Raw genomic sequence first — 18,195 nt, 5'->3', positions numbered from 1 at the left:
TGGCTGTCCGGGAGAAGTGCGTGGCATAGCCTGTTTGGGTGCATTGGTGCCGGTGCTGGCGTTTCGTGGTGCGCTCATTCGTTTATTTTACTTTTCTTGATCTTTCTTTTCTTCTTGCTCTAGTTTTTTTCTTCACACGCAGATTTTAGGGCCCGACCTGATATCTTTTATCAATGCATATGTCCTTGTGGGGGGTGCAGATAAGTTTGTTTTCTTTTTGTACCACCATCCCAAGACAGCTGTGACACATATTCCTTCACGGGAAGTGCGTCATTCTGCGGTCCAGCCATCGGACGAGCCCCCCGTCGCCGTCATAGAGGATCTGCATCTCCGCCTTGACGTTTAGCATCAGCATCTGCAGCAACTCAGCCCGTGCTTCTTGCTCAGGGCCATCCACCGCCCACACTGGATTATTGGACAGCATAGCCAGGATCTTCTTCCTGTCTCTCTCGGTCAGGCTGAGGAGGGCATCGTTCCCCGAGGGGTCCACTCCTGCCACGATGTCCGAGGTCCGGAGACCAAGCCACTGAATGTCCGGGCAGTTCAGGGCGCTGTTCTCGTGCGCATATGCCAGGGACCCGTACTTGTACGTGGACATGATTCCCATCCCATCAGGGTCGCCGTCCACGAGCGCATAGAATCGTATTCGTTTGCTTGCTTGCCGGCGTCTGCTTTCGTCGTAAAGCCGGCGAATGAAGGCTCGTGTGTTGAGGTCCGGGTAGCCTTTGCCCTATTGCAGGTTACCCTCCTGTAGGTCAAGAACAGGGATAGGGCTGGGATCTCACGGTGACCAGAATACCCAGACCTGCCATAGATCGGACATGGTAGTTCATCCCCGCGAGGCGCCGGTACACTGCCTGTTTGTTTGTTCGCGATCAACACCAAGGCTCATATATTTGTCAAGGCGGCGGACTACACTTTACCTCTTTCTCCAGAATGAGCACCCACTCGATATCGGAAACCTCCAGACCCTGGATATCCTGCGGTCTCGGGACAAGGGTATCCTGCACGGCGGCGTGAAAGTCAGCTGCCAAAGTCCCCAGGTCGGAAGTTCATCGTGTGCGCCAACCGGATTGAAGAAATGGGCATCGTCAACCATCGCTGGGTCCTGGATCCTCCATTGGAAACATCCCACGACGAGTCCCTTGGCTGCTGCGCCCTAGGCATTCGGCCATTGCTGTGGTCAGCTCGTGCATTTCTCCTACCCAGCTTCTTCTATATCAGTGGCATCATAGAAGACAGTACAAACCACGTTCAGCGCGGTTCGATCCACACCAACCGTATGCGCGAAGTCATCGACCAGTCTGTCGACGATGCGCTGCGATCCAAATATCGCCGGGTCGTTGTAGTATATATCTCTGCTCCCGGGATGAAGTATAGAGACTCGGTGGTCAGCCTGTTTGTCCGATGGCTACTTGTTCTCTGGTGCAAACTCTACCTCTTCGAAACCACCACTCCCTTGTCCACCGCGTCAGCGATCCCGCTTAGAACTCGCATTGCGACCGCTGGTTTGAAGGACAGACCCTGCATTAACAGCTTATACTCCCGTGGAGAGCAATCAAATTTGGTAGAGCAAGGAGGAGGGGCGAAGAAACATACTGAACCTCCAAGCCTCGTAGCAGTCTTTCCCCGGCCAGGTGTATGTGGTGCATGCCTCGGAGACATGGGTCTCCAGGGCCCCGGTCTGCGGGTTTATGAACCGTATGGAGACTTTTGTGGACCGGGGCTTGACCGTGATGGAGGGGTGGCCGTCGGGGGAGCAGAGTTCGGTGAGGAGGTTGGATAAGGTGTTGGTGATGTAGTCTTTCACACGAGAATGATTCTGTTCTTCGGTGGGGAAGGGGGAGGCTGTGTTGAGGGGGTACTCGGTTTGTGGAATGAATGACATGATGGCTGGATTCTTGGGACTGTAAGTTAGAGTTGATGGTGTCATTCAGGGTGGTTAAGTTGGTCTTTGAGATGTAGTATGTGCGTATAGATGGTGTACTCTATATTCGTGGGGCTGGAATCTAGTGGAGAGTATTATAGCTGCCTAGACCACAGCAATTCGAATCACTTTACACCCTGTACACTCTCTTTGGTTGACTGCTCTTTTAATGTGATTAGGACAGTTTCAGGAAGCTTTTAGTTATGTAGAGGTTGCATAGTATCACGGTGTAGTAGTAAACTGTACGTGTGGCCTGAAGCGTCAGGCATAAATAGATATATAGATAGGAGGATTTGAAGTATGTCCATTCATGATGCAGAATGGCTGTGGTCTGCCTTGTAAACAATACAAGATGTAGCAGTGGGGTCTATCACTTGATCTATCGATCTATTGTGGTCCATCATGTCCTGAATGAGGATAATAGCATAGAAACACTGCGGGAGGCATCCTCGGGGGGAGGGCGGGACAATAATTTCCTGCCGCTTTCCTCTTCCTCTTCCTCCGCTCTCAGTAACAGCTCGGCTGCTTTCCGCATCGCATCTCCGGTCCTCCTCCTCCATCAGCTCCAGTCCAAATTATTCTCTGGGCGCTCGATCAACACGAGTGTTGACTCCGTCTTTCACTTTCATGATTCCTTCAATCGAGGATTGAGTTCTCTTTCTTGTGCTTCTCATCTTGTAATAATACCTCTCCGTCATCAGCCTCCGATACGCCCTTCGCCTTCGCTACGACCTCTACCGCATCGTCCTCCGCTCCGCTTCAGCTCAGTCCAACCATCGCCATCGCCTTCGCCATCGCCATGTCGGTCTGGAACCCCGATAACATCCGCGATGTTGCCGAGTCGGTGGGGATCGTCAACCTCAACAACGATGTGACCGAGAACCTTGCCCGTGACGTCGAATACCGCATCGCGCAGGTCCTGGAAGAAGCCCTCAAATTCATGCGCCACAGTCGACGGACGTTGCTCTCAACACAAGATATCGCGCAAGCCTTGCGCGTGCTCGATGTCGAGCCACTCTACGGATATGAATCCACGCGACCCTTACGGTTCGGGGAGGCGTCGTTGGGACCTGGACAACCGCTGTTCTACGTGGAGGACGAGGAGGTGGACTTCGAAAAGTTGATCAACGCGCCGTTACCCAGAGTGCCCCGAGAGATCTCGTTCACAGGTAAGGATCCCCGGTCTGTCGCTTGGTCTTCCGTTGCTGACGCAGCATAGCGCACTGGCTCGCCGTTGAAGGAGTACAACCGTCCATCCCTCAGAACCCTACCGCGGCCGACTCGAGAAACCTCGAATTGATGTCCAAAGGTCCGAATGCTAGCTCGACGCTCGCGGCTATGAGTGGAGGGGGCAACGTGGCCGTCAAGCCGCTGGTCAAGCATGTCTTGTCCAAGGAACTCCAGCTCTACTTCGAAAAAGTCTGCAATGCCTTCCTGGACGACTCCAGCGAAGAATATCGCACATCAGGCTATTCCAGCCTACGAGAGGACCCGGGACTGCACCAGCTGGTCCCATACTTTGTTCAGTTTATTTCCGAGAAGGTGACCCATGGTCTGAAGGATATCTTTGTCCTTACGCAGGTCATGCACATGGCGGAGGCCCTCGTGCAGAACAAATCACTATACGTTGACCCTTATGTGAGTATACCACTACGGAGTGACTTTTGCACAGTTGCTAATGAGCTATCGGCAGATCCCATCGCTTGTCCCGCCCATTCTCACCTGCCTGATCGCCCGACAACTGGGCGGCAGCGCTGAACTGACCGAGCAGTTTGCCCTCCGTGATCTTTCCGCGTCGCTCCTGGGTCTCATTGCCAAGAAGTACTCGCATTCCTCTCATACGCTCAAGCCACGACTGGCTCGTTCATGTCTTAAGACGTTTTTGGATCCATCCAAACCATTTGGGGCGCATTACGGCGCCATCATTGGCCTTCATGCGGTTGGCGGTGCAGAGGCGGTGCGGGTTCTGATTCTGCCTAACCTGCCGACCTACGGGAACCTGTTGAAGGACGGGATGGCGGAGGACAGCCCACGGCGACCGGAGGCCGAGAGAGTTCTTATGGTTTTGATGGGGGTTCTGGCAACGTTGCGGGAAGGACGCACGGCCCTCACCAATGGACACGGGGGCGAAGTCACGGAAGACCTGCGGGAGCGACTGAGTGGGAAAGTGGGTGACTTTCTGGCGGCGAAGATCAAGGACGTGGGGGAGGTGGAAACCGCCCGGGCCATTCTCGACGCTTGAAGGGGTTGGTTGGCTGAACCCTACAGTACCTAAGGTGGTACTAGGGCTCTAGGCTACAGTAACCCCTCTTTTGTCGCTCCGTATGGGATGGTTCGGTATTTCTTCTCGTTTTTGCTTCTGTTGCAGCAAGATATGGCGTTTTGGAAAAGGAAATAGGTGTTCTTGTTCTTTCTTGTTTTCCTTTCTCCCCCCCTCTTTTTCTTTTTTGTGACAGACTGGACGGAGTCATACATACATAGTTAGTACTGGCATTCTAGCGGTGTCGATAATGATAAGAAACAAGAAATAACGCATGCATAACTTTCAGTTGAGAGGTGGAAAGAAGATGGGGAAGAAGTGAGGAGAGTGTAGAAAGGGATGAAGTGCCAGGCGGCAGGTGAAAGGAAGTAAGTAAGATGGGAAGAGGGGGTGACAACTCAGAATAATACTAAGGAAGAATCTAAGAATAGTCTAGACCAAATTCCTAACCTTACAACTAAGTATGAGTACCACGGTGTCATTCCTGCCATGTGACTTTCTGCCATTTCCGAATGAGTCGATTGAATTGATTGAATTTCACGACGTCACTGCTTGAGAAAGGGACGATCAGCTGAGATAAGGAGGGGGAAATGAGCGGGGACTGACCGCCTACTGGAAACAGTACCTCTTCCAGTGCTCTGGCCCTGTTCTCTCCCGCCTGGAACTTTTCTTAGATTGACGGTCAGGCGTCAAAAAACCACTCACTCACTCACTCAACTCACCTGCTCATTCTTCTCCTTCTACCAGGTCAAATCAGCAGTTGAGGAGTCTGCCAGCCTACAACAATACACCTTATCTAGACTTCTCAAGCCCGTTCCTGCATCTCCCTCCAATTACGTATGTACCCCCTGCCCCTCTTTCTCTCCCTCTATCCTGCATTTCCCGGTTAGACTTGTTTCTTTTCTCTGACCGGTCCTTTTTTTGCCAGGTTCTGCGCTGTAGCCAAAAGCCCGACCCAGATTGGTCTTCCGCGCCCCACGAAACTTTTTTTCGGGCCCACAGAATAATAATCACTCAAAAGCATCAACTTCTCTTGCCCCCCCCTCACGTCCGCCGTCTTTTTCCCTCTGTTTAAATTCTTCTCCCCCCTCCTTCCCCATTCCTCACCTTGTTGAGGCCTGTTTTGTTTGTGAAATCACATATCTTGTCAACCGTTGACTGCTCATTGAAAGTCAATTCCGGTTGCTCAATCTTCTTTTTTCCATTACCCCCGCTTGTTCTATCGCATTGCAACAAAAAGTCGTCTCGCAGATGTCCGATATTCTGGCTTCTCGCGACACCGTGCTGTTTTAAGCTCAATTCTTGTTTCGCCTTCCATGAACCCGAAGGATCTACTGCGATATCTGTCCAAGCCCGCAAAGTAGGTGGTCCATTTCTCTCCTTCCTCCACGGTTCTTTCCTCTGCGTCAGAAGAGACCGCCGTGTAACCGATTGCTCATGACTGACTTGTGATTCTTCAGACCTCGATAGCACGATTAACACTCGACCTTGTTTCACCTGCGCAACCTGTTTTCTTCCCCCCCCCCTCTCGAAATCCTAAAAGCAGATACTCTCGTCTGCTAGACCCGATACTTTGAACGGTATCGGAATCTTCCAGAACGGGAGTCGACACCTGATAGTCACCATTCCCTTCGCCAGAGGCTTTTTCCTCCTTTCCCTCTCCTTCCGCCCTCCCTAGTAGCCCTCGAGGCTCTTTTGGAACCTTCCCCTCTCCGGCTGAGCGCCAATTCCGCCCTTGCGATTCAGGGCCTACTCTCTCAGACGGACATAGCCCCCCTGTTCGTCTGGGCAGCAGATAGTGCTTCCTAGGCTCTTCTGTCTACGGTCCACACTTCCAGTCACACGCTTGCTCCATCACTTGCTCCGCCGCCGTCTCTTCTATCCCTGTCGCATTCAGATTCCGCCAAGATGGTTTACATCGGGATCCCCAAGAACTACACCCAGTCGCCGTCCTCTTTCATGGGGACGCCGTCGCTGACGATCAACCATGAAGCGACCCAGGATCTTGACTCCACCAATGCTTTCGAAGGTAAGCCGGCTTCTTCCGGTGTTACTCCTGGTTTCACGCGCGGAGTGGGGTGCTGATGTGTTCATAGGACCCGAGAAGCTCCTTGAGGTCTGGTTTGCGCCTTCCGCCCAAGAGCTGGGATCTGCTGGTCCCGCCGGCCTGAAGGCCGTGCCAGAGGAAATCTGGAAGGATATGCTGGATCTCGTCAACTGTCAAGTGCTCTCCATTGTGTCGTCCGAGGATGTGGACGCCTACCTCTTGTCCGAGTCCAGCATGTTTGTCTGGCCTCACAAGTTGATTCTCAAGACTTGTGGCACCACCACCTTGCTGTCTGGCTTGCCCCGCATTCTCGAGATCGCCACTCTGTTTGGCGGCTTCCCGCGCGCTGCGGCGCCCTCGCGTGGCATTTCCGTTGCTGCGGCGCCTTACCGCGTTTTCTACAGTCGCAAGAACTTCCTGTTCCCGGATCGCCAGCGCGGTCCTCATCGTAGCTGGAGAGACGAGGTTCGGACCATGGATCGACTGTTCCTGAACGGTAGTGCCTACATGATCGGCAAGATGAACGGCGAGCACTGGTATTTGTACCTGACTGAGCCTAACACCATGCTCACCCCTCCTGCGAGTCCCAAGGCGGATGACGAGGAGATGACTGAGACCAAGATTCTCAGTGTGCCCAGCCATGCTGTCATCCCGGGAGCTGATGCTATGGATGAGACTCTTGAGGTGCTGATGACCGACCTGGAGGAGGAGAACGCGAAGCAGTTCTACCTGGACCATGCTACTGCAGTGGCAGAGAAGCGGTACCGCAACTTTGAAACCGACAATGATGACCCAGTGGATGTCTTCAGCAACAACTCCGACATGGACGATGTGTCCTCCTCCGACGGGAGCCGCATCCTGCCTGCGGAGCTGACCACCGAGGGTCACGCCTTGGGTACTGTGGTGTCGGAGTCGTGCGGCCTGTCTGATGTTTACCCGATGTCCAAATTCCCGGAGTCCCGCATTGACGCCTACTTGTTCACTCCGTGCGGATTCTCGGCCAACGGTGTAATCCCATCGCCCGACCAGACCACTGGCACTCACTACTTCACGGTGCACGTTACGCCTGAGCCGCAGTGCTCGTATGCGTCGTTCGAGACCAACGTGCCTCACTCGCAGAATGGCCAGACCACTGCTGGGATCATCCAACAGGTGGTGAACATCTTCAAGCCGGGCCGGTTCACTGTGACCCTGTTCGAGGCCAAGCCCGAGTTGCCCGTGGTTGAGGGCGAGTGGGACAGCATCAAGGAGGCCAAGTACTTTGAGCGACAGCTGCTGCGCCGAACCTCCAAGATGGAGCATGTGGAGGGATACCGGCGGGTGGACCGGATTGTGCATGACCTGGACGGATACGACCTGGTGTTCCGCTACTACGAACGTCTTGACTGGAAAGGGGGGGCCCCCAGGCTCGGAGAAGAGCGCGTCTGAGAGCGAACCCAGGTGTCCGTGTAGGTCATGAGGGATGAAATTGGTGGTGGAACCGGGAGATTGTGTTCTTGCTTTGATGTGCATTCCGACCTACCATGAGTTGATTTTGTGTCGCTAATCTGTGCTTGCCTGTGCTTCTAGCGATTTGAGTTTCGTTGCGTTCCCAGCATCAAATTCATCGAGTTCTCTATATCTATTGAGCGCGGTGGTGTGCCGCCTGTGCGTTAGGCCTTGAGTTTCCCCTCGCCAATTTGAACATGATGATTACCTATACTTTGATTCATGAGTAGATGATGTACCGACCGTAGTCTGCGACGTCGGAAGTAAGGAAAAGGTGAGGTAGAAATAAGCAGTGGCCCTAAAAAGAGGATTGCGTACGCATCGTGGGTCGGCAGAGTTGCCGAATGGGGGCGGGACCCTCCGATAAGGGCAGGTTGTCGGCTTTCCGTCACTTCTTTCTGTCGCAACTTAACCCTTCGACCTTCACTCAACCTGCATGTCATTCACTCGCCCACTCCCTCGATCCGTGCACGAAGTTTTTCATCATCACATGAATGTTTAATGAAATCCATCCATGAAACACACCCATCCGATTCTGCGGCTTTAATTCCAGCGACTGGACCAAACTCTGCGACCGTCGCCATCTTGAGACTTTGAACATAACGAAACCTCTTTTTTTTTTTTTTTAACCCGCTTAACACAGCTGCAGCAGCACCAACCAAAACTAAACCACACCCCTACCTACCTTACAGAAAAAACCAAACGATGTCCTCCCCACCGCCCACGAACCCACTGAAACGGCCCTCGATCTCCTCGTCGGCCTCGCAGCCGGCGCCGGGCTTCAACCCCAAGCGGGCGCGCATGCACCCGCTCCGGCAGACCTCTTTCCCGAGCACGATGGACCCGGACGCGGCGGCGGCGGCGGCGTCATCGGCGCGGGCCTACAGCGACGCCGGCAGCGTCACGGGCAGCTTCACGGGCAGCCTGGGCGGCACCAGCGCGGACGGGGTGTTCCTCACGGCCAAGGGCAAGAAGCGCGGGCGCAAGAGCAAGGCCGAGAAGGAGCGCGAGCTGCGCGCCGAGGAGGGGAGTCTACGGGCGGGCATGATGATGATGGATCATCGGATGGGGTCGGTGGATGCGGAGGGCGCGTCGGTGAGGGGTGGTGGTGCTGGTGGTGCTGGTGGTGCTGGGGCAGGAGGGGATGATGCCGATGAGGATGATGATTTCGATGATGAGGGGGAATTGTTGGGTAGGGAGGAGGGGACGACGACGGATACTGAGGCTGAGAAGAAGAATCTTGCGTATGTTTACTCCCTTTCTTTCCCGTTCCGCTGGTGTTTTGGATCTATTGTGCGGTTTTTTGGGGGTGGCGGGTTTTTTGTTGGGATCCTCTATCCGGTTCTTGGGTGTTTTGTGTTGGGGGGGGGGTGTGGTTTGTGGTTTGTGGTGATGGAGGTGAGAGAGGACAAGACAAAAGCACGAGAGGATGGCACTACAGAAAAAAAGAAAGAATCCCCGGCTAACCAGTGTGTGGTGCGCGGCTGGATCGAACAGATTACTCGTGGACGCGTTTAATCCGTTGCAGTCGGAGCGATACGATCTGTTCAAGCGAGCGAAGCTACGAAAGGAGACGCTCCGGAGAATTGTCAATCATGCGCTCTCGCAATCGGTGCCGGCTAGTGTGGTGACGACGATTAACGGATTTACCAAGGTGTTTGCGGGCGAGATTATCGAAAAGGCTCGAACGGTGCAGGCGGAATGGGCCGAAGCTCATGACCAGGCGGCCTTAGCTGCTGTGGCGGCGTCTAGTTCGACCGCGACGACCGCGACGACCGCGACGACTCCCACCCCGACGAACCATTATCCCGGAGTGGTCAAGCCACAGGGCATGATAGATAGAGGCGGACCACTGCTGACGACGACTTCGGCCAAAAACGAAATGACGGCCAGATTGCCTCCCAATCCGCACCGGGGCCAGCTCCTCCCGGCCCATTTGAGGGAAGCGCTTCGGCGGTATAAGCGAGATGGGGAAGGAGGTGGCGTTGGGTTCTCCGGATTGAGTATGGGCAATCTGGGGGTTCGGGGGTCGGTGACTTGGGCTGCAGGTAGCGTCGGAGGACGGCGCATCTTTCGCTGATGAGCCGGCCAAGAGTCCAAGAGTTTTAGGGACTGAATCATGAAGAGGAATGGGTTTTGGTTTCGGGTGGGGGAGCATGAATTTGAGTGAAAGAGGGAATGAGAGAGGGCGAGGGTCAAAGTGCCAAGACAAAAAGAGACCCATCCATCATCCCTACCGTGGGTAAACCCTGGGTCTGTCAGTGTCAAGTGAGTGAGTGAGTGTGTACGGTACGGAGTACTCTCCCCGTTTATTTTTTTTTTTTTTTTTCTTCTTTCTTCTCCAGGCTTCGCGGCCATCTACCACCTGCCGAAGAAGCGAAGGATGGTGACAGGTCGACGATGGCGATGTTTTAGACTAATAATACGCACTTGTCTCCATTATAGTGAGATGGGTTTCAATGGAGGCTTGATAGTCAATTGATCAACGCAACGAAACGCAACGCAACGCAACGGCAAAAGAGGGGGGGGGAAGAGGAGACTTGTGACTTATCGGTCTATTATTAGTTGGTTTTTCTGATTTATTTTTTTCCTTTTTGCATTGTGCATGCCAAAAGGCGAATAAGAGGGCCACGCAAGTTCATTAATGGCATCATAGGGCTCGGCATGGCGCAATTTAGCCAGCCAAGACTGGCCAATCTCTTGTTGTCCACCCCTGGAGGTCCCCTGGAAAGTCCCTAAAGGCCCTGAGCCTTACGGGTTTCGGCTGGAGGGCTTGGCAAGCTCCCTTTTCGGGGTGACTCCAATTCCACTATTCCACTCACTCACTGATAAATCGGGTAGAGGATGGATGTGCCCGCGGGCACCTCCAGTCCGAGTACGCAGTGCCTACACAGTACACAGTACACAGTACTCAGTACTCACTAATACTCACTTACAGTCTTTACACTTACCCTTACACTACTTCCTGTACTTCCTCACTCTCACTACGCCTGCTGCCGCTGCCGCTGCCGCTGCCGCTACCGCCGCCGCTCCTGCTGTTTTTGTCCCTTCCTTCCCTCCTTCCTTCCTTCCTTCTTTCCCCTTCCTTCCCTTCCTCCTTCCTTCTCTTCCTCTTCCTCTCCTTCTCCTCCTTCTCCTTCTCCTTCTCCTTCTCTTGTCATTCCTTCCAGCTCTTCTACTCACTGACTCTTTCCTCTCTCCCTACCGCTGCATTCTTCTTACCTCGGCTGTGGTTGTATCTATGAATGGCTCGCTTGCGTGCCACCTCCAGCCTGTCTTTCTTTGCTCTGTGAATATACATTAGATCTACATCCTCCTTCATTTCCAGCATGCAGTCATTACAGAAGTCCGGCATCTACACTCGCCTACGCGATACTCTATGGAACCCCAACGCTCCCCCCGGAGACCCTCGCAAAAGTGTCAAGTGGATCGATGTATGTCCTTCCTCGTGCTCGTCGGCCTCCGGTGTCACCCCTCGTGGGCAACAGAACCATACTGACAGACTGACCGGAACTGGCTAGGGTCTGCGCGGGATTGCTTCTTTCCTCGTTGTGCTCACTCACCTGGCCCGCGCCTGGGACTATGATCTCTTCGCGCCAAGAGACAAGGAGGGAGTGCCTCCCCGGGTCCTCCAGTGGCCCATCCTCCGCATCCCGTGGCAGGGACGACTCGGAGTCACCATCTTCGCGTTCCTCACCGGCTATGTGTGTGCCTTGAAGCCCTTGAAGTTGTCGCGGGCCGGCAATCACCTCAGTGCGTTTTCGACCATTGCCAAGAGCGCCTTCCGCCGCCCTCCGCGCTTAATCTTCCCAGCCACCATCGCCCTGTTTATTTCCTGGGTCATGGCCCAGTTCGGTGCCTTTATTGTCGCCAACCGCTCCGACTGCTGGTGGTGCCGATATGCCGCCCCGGATTTGGAAGATTCCTTCTTCAAGGAGGTCATTCGCCTCGGAGGGAACTTCCTCAGCACCTGGACCACCGGGTACATGGCCTATGATGACCACCAATGGGCGTTACTGCCGTTGTTGAAGGCATCCATGCTTGTCTACGTCCTGCTCTGCGCCACCATGTACGTCCAGTTCCGGTTCCGCGTTGCCATCTACATCGGCATGATGCTGTACTTCCACCAGGACGCCGCCAAGGACACAGGTAAGCTATGCGCCCGGTTATTAGGTTTCTGCCCCTCCTCACTAACTCGCCACCCCCTCGGTAGAAACCTTCCAGCTTCAAGCTGTCTATGGCATGCTTCTCAGTGATATGTCCTACGACACCACCTTCCGCTCCCTCGTCGAAGCCCACCGCTGGCCGCGCCGTATCCTCGCCATCCTGATCACTATCGCCGGTCTCTTGATTTGCTCCTATCCCGGCGAGCACCCCGAATGGGCTACCTGGTCCGACTACATGTTCAAGCTGTCCCACTACATCTTCCCTCCCGAGGTCAACATTGGCAAGCGGTACAGTGCCATCGGCGTGGACATGATCATCTTCGCCATCTTCATCTCCCCGGGGACGCAGTCCTTCCTGGCGAACCGCCTCCTCCTCTGGCTCGGCAAGCAGAGTTTCGCCGTCTACCTCGTCCACGGCACTCTCCTGCGCACTGTGCTGTGCTGGATGCTCTACGGCATCACCGGCCAACCATGGGAGGAGACTGTCGACGAGAACGGCCAGACTGTTCTCCCGCCGTGGTTGCCCATCCGCCCTCCCTGGGTCGTCGCCCTCTGTATCCCGCTCTGGATCGGGCTGGTGTACATCTGCGCCTCCCTGTGGACGGCCTACGTGGACCCTCTCTGCGCCCGCCTCACGGCGTGGATCGAGAAGAAGGTCTTTGACGAACAAGAAGAGAAGGCCTCTGAACTGCCGATGCAGTTGCGGCCGATGCCTACAACGTAGATGAGACCGACCACGTTGAGGCGGGTTCCGGGGAGTTTCCTTGTTTCGAAGAGCAGCATGTGAAGAGAGGACTTACTTTCTGGCTGGTCCAGGTCCTGGGGGTGTTTTGTCCATAGCCATCTTTTGATATATATAAATATGTATTTTCGCTTCTTTTTATTCTTGGGTTTGGGATGGATGGTGGTGGGATTTGGAGATGATGGGATACCTGACATATACTTCGCATCCTCAGGCACACATGTACTCATAAATTTTGGTGTAGCAAATGCACTCCATCTCGATTACCTGCTTCTCAAGAATTTTAAATGAGTCTACTATAGCTCACTGATTGTGCGGGGGACTGGAGTATATACAAATGTGGTGAACTCTGATGCAGGATTGAACTTGACACACAAACCACACATCACCAACGAGATTCCCTCTCAGGGTTGCTTCATCTTCCTCCTTGGCTATAATCCCCAAAGGACCACGCGATACCCTGTTCTGGTTTTGTGATCCCCTCACGGACCAGCTCACAAAGCTTGGACTATATCCAGGATGAATTGATGTATACCTACAAACACACACACACACACACACACACACACACACACATCTATGCGGATATGTGTATATATAAGTCCATCATATACATGAGTAGCGAAGCAATGATCCACATCCCAAAAGAAGCAAATCTCCTCCCCTTTCCATGATCATTCTACCCCGCCCCCCCTCCCCCGTCCCCCGTCCCCCAATAATCCCCGGGCTATCCTTCTCCCCAGGGCAAGGGGGGAACGGTATTGCGGTATCGGAGCCGCAGGTCGGTCTGACAGGGACTTAGTTGGAGATCACTGTGATGTGATGAAGTGGGCGCGACATCACGAACCTTGTCTGTATATGTACTTGGTATATATACAGAGCGAGGCTGAGCCGGTGGGTAGGGCAGAAGTATCATTTCGAGGCTGATTCTGACGGCCGACCTTCCGTGGTGCGGCTGGACCAAGGCTGGAAAGTTTGGGAGTGCTTCTTTCCAGCCTTGGTCTTCCTCTGGCGAAGGGCGTGAGGAGGGAGTCTTCTCCTCTATAGAGAGGGTTGAATCTGTGGGGGAGGAAGTGTTGGCTGTGAGGTTGACGGTGTTGCTGGATTGTATACCCAGAGAGAAGGCAGGGGACCGGAGACCGGCGACAAGAAGTTGGGGGGGGGCAGGAACCCGGAGACAGGAGATAGAGGAGGCAAAGCAGTTAACCATTGGAGAGGACGGACGTACTCAGGGCATTTAAATCGAACCCTTTCCCTTCTGTCCCCTCTTCCGAGGGATGGGAGATGGGCTTGATATCGCGGTTGACCCGAGGATGGGTGTAACTTGCAGGAGCTGGGCCCGCTAGAGTCAGCTCGTGGCTCGAGTTGAAGCTGCTGTATCTGAAGGGTTCGCTTGGTGGGTTGAGCAGTGGTATGTAGAAGGGGATGTAAGTCAAGTAACAGCCAGACAGCATGTCTTTCTGCACTCGTATACCCGGACCAGGTCTCAAGAGCGGTTTCTTGGTGGACAAGGAGTACCAACTTGAGAGTTTTGGCTGGATAGATCTGGAGTATCGGACTTGATGAAGTGTAGAACCTTTTTGTTCACCCCCAAAGGACAGCGGTGAATGGAGATGCACGAGAGAAAGAGAGAGCTACAGGAGATGATGACACAAAAAGAGAGCAACACAATGGCACCAGCTCACAACAACGACGACATCATGGGGTCCGCTCCAAGGCAACGCTCGTTGCCAGTGCTGCATCACATCGCATCGCATCGTCGCCGACTAAGCGACACTAAACTGCATCCGACGGGGCTTCACAGGCCCATATTGAATGGGATCAGCACCGTGCTTCCTTTCTCGCCGTCTCACTTGATATGTCGACTGCTTCTCTGATCCAAACCAGACAGAGGATACTTGTTCTACGTGCAAGACCTGCTTTCCATCAACGAGATACATGCACCAACTGATACCACCAGCCAGAACATGAGCCCCCCCCTCCCCAAAATGAACCAGCAGATCCAGCTGCCCATCCGCCTGAAGCCCCCGGCACGCACTCGAAGCGTGGCATTAACACGCCAAAACCACAGCCATCGCGCGGGTGCCGGAATCCTGCTTCACCCCGACAGCCGCCACGACAGGACCCTCCCCATCCAAGATCGATCCCTCCCCAGCGTCGGGATTCTGGCCATGAGATGTCAAGAAACCCCGGAAAAACCCACGCCCGACCTGTCCCGCGCCGTCGTGTTCGTTGTCACCGGTAAGTCCGGAGACTGTTGACCCGGGGCTCGAATGGGGATGCTGACATGCTGCATCTGCCAGGGGCTCCCGGCGCCGGCAAGACCACTGTCGCCGAGGACCTGGCGCAGGACGAAGCGCTCGGCTACCTGGAGATGGACTCCCTCATCGAGCAGGAGGAGCGCCGGCTGGGGTTCCGTCTCTCGAAGCCGGTCCCCGACGGCGACGGCGAACACAAGATCGTCCCGAACGCCGTGCTCTTCCACCTCATCAAGCAGGAGATCGCGGGCCAGATGGCCGCGGACGTGTACGAGTTCGTCATCGACGGGCTCATCATGATGCCTGCGGCGCATGACTTCTTAGATCGCGTAGGTAGTTTCGCAATGTGCTGACCGGCACCACCACCACCCAAGACTTGATGTGATGGGTTGGGGTTAGGCGTTGAAACGGAACGGTGCTAACCCCCCCCCCGGGTTTGTTGGTTGTGGGGTATAGAGCTTCAACTTCCAGCACACGCTGCTGCTCCACGCGGACGCGAAGATCCGCTTCTCCCGCTGGTCGTGTCGGCGCTCGATGCTGACTGGGCCCCGCATCTCCCGGGCGCAGTACGACCGCGCCCGCCAGAAGTTCTTGCGGAATTCGCAGCCCTTCCTGGATGCCGATCGGCTCTACCTCGCTGAGACGCATGAGGGTCTCACCGAGTCCACACGGATGGTAAGGAGGTGCAGCCCGTCGGGTTGCGGTGGGACGACTGATGGTTGATGTTGATGCGTCCTCTTAGTTCGACACCGGGGAGATGCCTTCCATGTATTGGTATCCCAGCCTCCGGCGCTGCGTCCAGGTAAGCTTCTCGTCCCGGACCCGGAGATGTGGGGTGCTGATCCCTTGGGTAGCAGGTTCTTATCCATCAGGCAGGGAGATACCTCGATGCCAGGATTGAGGCCGAGAATTGATGTCCAGGGGGAAGGGTTTAGGGCTGAGCAGGCGAGAGAGCGATGTGTAGAGTGCGATGGCTGACAATCTTCTTCATTGCCTGTTGATCTGGTTCGTTTGGATACTTCTGGCTGGATTGGACTGCAGTATGGCTGTATCTGTTTGTATCTGCGATGGAGGGGGGGATGGTGCAAGAGAAAAGAAGGAGATTGAGCAAGGTACTGACTTCAACTAAATCGCTAGTGCTGACAAAGCCCAGACTGAGCTGCAACCATGGGAGGAAAATATGGACAAGATCATTGCAGACCCCGAATCCCAATGCATTCTTTAGAAAAGAGGTTGAAAGCACAGGCAGAGAACACGCAATGATGAGAATGGAATCGGAAATGAGAATCAAAATTGAAACAAGGCACCCATAATATACAGAGAAATACAACTCCCCAAAGTCCACTCCAGCTAGCTGATCATGTCCAGTCCGCATCGTTTCCGGTGCAAGTGTCTAGTCGGTGGAATTCATCGCTTCGTCCTTGAACGGGCCTGCTCGCGCTGCTGCTCCAACAGCCTCATGTGCGCCTCGCGGCGGGCGCGGTTGCGCTCTTCGCGCTTCCACTCCTCCTCTTCCTTTCTCCGCTTCTCGTAGTCCTCCGCCGTCTTGCGATCCTTCTCGCTCAACCGCGGGGGCTCCGCCACCGAGCCGTCCTCGTTCAGCTTGGGTCCCGTGCCACGCATCTCGTCGATCTTGCTGCTTGCCTCCTGCTTGATCTTGTCCTTGGACTGCTTGAAGTTCTGAATCGCACGGTCGATATAGCTCACCTCCTGCGCGGGAGCACGAGCGGCGGCGGCGGCGGCGGCAGCAGCGGCGGCTTCCCGCTGTTTAGCCTGTTCGGCGTCCAACATCTCACGGAGCATGCGAATGGGGTTCTTCTGCTCTTGGCCGGGAGCCAATTCAACCTTCTCCACCTGGGCGATCCCGGCCCATTGGCGGAAAGCAGGCTTGGAAAGCAGGTACGCCTGGGTCATACCAACGAGACCGGTGCTCGTAAAGTACAGCTGCAGAGCCGCCGGGAAAAAGGCCATGAACATGAAGGAAATGGCAGGAAGGCCGTAGAGCACCGCCTTTCCGATCTCGGTGTTCTGCATGGCGTTGTTTCCCGACTCTCCTCCTTTCTATTGCGGGAGACCGCGGTTAGCAGGCGTGCCTCGGTCCAGGAGAGCCGAATGGGAGACAAGGAAGAATGATAGAAAGGTGGCAGCACGTACCTTGAAGGAGAAGTACAGGAAGAAGGAGCTGACGGCGGGCAGGATGTAGAGGGGGTCGGCAATGGTCAGGTCCTGGAGCCAACCAACATGCTCCGAGGTCAAAGCTGGCACCGGCAAGGCGGTCATGCCTTTGATGACCCGGTAGCATCCAAACCCGAGAGGAATCTGAATGAGGGGGATCATGGACTTCCAAGGCTGAATGTCGTGCTTCGCGTGCAGCTCCTGCATGTCGGCCCGGGCCTTGTTCATCTCGAGCATGTTGCTTTCACGCGAGGCGGCCATCTGCTTCGCCCGAATCGGGGTCGTGAGGTGCTTGATGTTGTTGAGCTTGGTCGTGGCATTGGCAGCCTCGAGCGTGGGCTTCACCATGGCCAGACGGACCAGCAAACCGGTGCCGACAATACTCGCCCACCACGGGAGTCCAGAGTAGATGTGCACATGCTCGATGATCCATTCGATCGTGGAGGAGAAACCCCAGCCGTAGTCCAACCCCAATTCTTTCAGGTAGCCAATCTTCTCCGGAATCGTCGTGATGTCAATCTCCACCAAGTCTGGCACGGTCTCAACAACCTCGGGAGTAGGAGCGACGGTAGGAGCGTCCGCGGGGGCGGCCGCGGTCGAGTTGAAACGAGCAGCGGAGATAGCAGGGATGGCGGATGCAGACCGCAGCGAGGAAGTCTTAGCCATGGGCCGGCTGGACGCTCCATAGCGAAGAGCGCTTCTGGAGGCTTGCGGGCGGAATGAGGACATCTGTAGAACCGAGTTAGTTAAACTGGGTGACTCGGGGAAACCAAAACAAAGGCGTAAATCAACTCACCGATCGACTAGAGCGCGAGAAAGCAAGCAATCGCTGGCGGGCGATGGCGGGCATCGCGCCGCGGCCAGCAAGACCAGTTCCTCCCAACATGGTGGTTGAATTGAAATGCCGGGTTGGGGACTGGAGAGGAAACACCTGAATGGGAAAATCGGGGCTCCGGCGACGGAGCGCTTTTTTGTTGCCAAGCCGTGTTTTTCTGCCGGGCGGCCGGAGGAGACCAGAGGGTTGAGCGACCCAGCATCGTTGGCGGACTTCCGATCTGGATCGGAGCAACGTTGACTCACTATTTTGTATTATGTAGCTATACCTGGTGCTTAGGGGTTAGGAGTTGAGTCT

At 54.9% G+C, this 18,195-nt stretch overlaps 6 protein-coding genes across 6 annotated transcripts; 4 read left to right on the top strand and 2 right to left on the bottom strand.

Moving 5' to 3' along the window:
- Positions 1 to 256: 256 nt before the first annotated feature.
- On the bottom strand, positions 257 to 1,888 carry BO86DRAFT_305745 (putative meiosis-specific topoisomerase Spo11; the record flags this gene model as incomplete). The annotated part of the gene is made up of 7 exons (XM_025667669.1): positions 257 to 730; positions 786 to 857; positions 924 to 1,004; positions 1,070 to 1,159; positions 1,250 to 1,361; positions 1,439 to 1,505; positions 1,600 to 1,888. 7 exons carry the CDS (start codon positions 1,886 to 1,888, stop codon positions 257 to 259), a joined length of 1,185 nt encoding a protein of 394 aa, XP_025530988.1.
- Positions 1,889 to 2,726: 838 nt separating this feature from the next.
- On the top strand, positions 2,727 to 4,665 carry BO86DRAFT_454072 (TATA-binding protein-associated factor TAF6; the record flags this gene model as incomplete). The annotated part of the gene is made up of 3 exons (XM_025677034.1): positions 2,727 to 3,096; positions 3,168 to 3,565; positions 3,600 to 4,665. 3 exons carry the CDS (start codon positions 2,727 to 2,729, stop codon positions 4,167 to 4,169), a joined length of 1,338 nt encoding a protein of 445 aa, XP_025530987.1. The 3' UTR covers positions 4,170 to 4,665.
- A 935-nt stretch (positions 4,666 to 5,600) lies between these two features.
- On the top strand, positions 5,601 to 7,943 carry BO86DRAFT_212887 (adenosylmethionine decarboxylase SPE2). Its single transcript, XM_025666856.1, has 3 exons — positions 5,601 to 6,216; positions 6,284 to 7,056; positions 7,081 to 7,943. Exons 1-3 carry the CDS (start codon positions 6,096 to 6,098, stop codon positions 7,660 to 7,662), a joined length of 1,476 nt encoding a protein of 491 aa, XP_025530986.1. The 5' UTR covers positions 5,601 to 6,095; the 3' UTR covers positions 7,663 to 7,943.
- A 202-nt stretch (positions 7,944 to 8,145) lies between these two features.
- On the top strand, positions 8,146 to 12,895 carry BO86DRAFT_332502 (uncharacterized protein). The gene is made up of 6 exons (XM_025668783.1): positions 8,146 to 8,966; positions 9,220 to 9,754; positions 10,493 to 10,878; positions 11,027 to 11,156; positions 11,244 to 11,871; positions 11,936 to 12,895. Exons 1-6 carry the CDS (start codon positions 8,428 to 8,430, stop codon positions 12,610 to 12,612), a joined length of 2,895 nt encoding a protein of 964 aa, XP_025530985.1. The 5' UTR covers positions 8,146 to 8,427; the 3' UTR covers positions 12,613 to 12,895.
- A 1,723-nt stretch (positions 12,896 to 14,618) lies between these two features.
- On the top strand, positions 14,619 to 15,982 carry BO86DRAFT_407480 (adenylate kinase family protein; the record flags this gene model as incomplete). The annotated part of the gene is made up of 5 exons (XM_025674272.1): positions 14,619 to 14,871; positions 14,934 to 15,217; positions 15,345 to 15,563; positions 15,631 to 15,690; positions 15,743 to 15,982. 5 exons carry the CDS (start codon positions 14,619 to 14,621, stop codon positions 15,800 to 15,802), a joined length of 876 nt encoding a protein of 291 aa, XP_025530984.1. The 3' UTR covers positions 15,803 to 15,982.
- Positions 15,983 to 16,061: 79 nt separating this feature from the next.
- BO86DRAFT_446082 (membrane insertase OXA1) lies at positions 16,062 to 17,985 on the bottom strand. The gene is made up of 3 exons (XM_025676493.1): positions 17,860 to 17,985; positions 17,043 to 17,792; positions 16,062 to 16,949 (listed from the first exon to the last, which is right to left on the bottom strand). Exons 1-3 carry the CDS (start codon positions 17,947 to 17,949, stop codon positions 16,296 to 16,298), a joined length of 1,494 nt encoding a protein of 497 aa, XP_025530983.1. The 5' UTR covers positions 17,950 to 17,985; the 3' UTR covers positions 16,062 to 16,295.
- Between the last annotated feature and the right edge of the window lie 210 nt (positions 17,986 to 18,195).

Source organism: Aspergillus japonicus (assembly GCF_003184785.1).
Source record: "Aspergillus japonicus CBS 114.51 unplaced genomic scaffold BO86scaffold_7, whole genome shotgun sequence".
Lineage (NCBI taxonomy): Eukaryota > Fungi > Ascomycota > Eurotiomycetes > Eurotiales > Aspergillaceae > Aspergillus > Aspergillus japonicus.
This window is presented reverse-complemented; position numbering and strand designations above follow the sequence as displayed.

Coding starts and splice junctions, on each gene's coding strand:
- BO86DRAFT_212887 (XM_025666856.1), top strand. CDS start 6,096: ATGGTTTACATCGGGATCCCCAAGAACTACACCCAGTCGCCGTCCTCT. Junction 6,217..6,283: donor CTCCACCAATGCTTTCGAAG/GTAAGCCGGCTT, acceptor ATGTGTTCATAG/GACCCGAGAAGCTCCTTGAG. Junction 7,057..7,080: donor TCTTCAGCAACAACTCCGAC/ATGGACGATGTG, acceptor TCCTCCTCCGAC/GGGAGCCGCATCCTGCCTGC.
- BO86DRAFT_332502 (XM_025668783.1), top strand. CDS start 8,428: ATGTCCTCCCCACCGCCCACGAACCCACTGAAACGGCCCTCGATCTCC. Junction 10,879..11,026: donor CTTCTCCTTCTCCTTCTCTT/GTCATTCCTTCC, acceptor AATATACATTAG/ATCTACATCCTCCTTCATTT. Junction 11,157..11,243: donor AAAGTGTCAAGTGGATCGAT/GTATGTCCTTCC, acceptor GGAACTGGCTAG/GGTCTGCGCGGGATTGCTTC.
- BO86DRAFT_446082 (XM_025676493.1), bottom strand. CDS start 17,949: ATGTTGGGAGGAACTGGTCTTGCTGGCCGCGGCGCGATGCCCGCCATC. Junction 17,793..17,859: donor TCTCGCGCTCTAGTCGATCG/GTGAGTTGATTT, acceptor TCGGTTCTACAG/ATGTCCTCATTCCGCCCGCA. Junction 16,950..17,042: donor TCCTGTACTTCTCCTTCAAG/GTACGTGCTGCC, acceptor CTCCCGCAATAG/AAAGGAGGAGAGTCGGGAAA.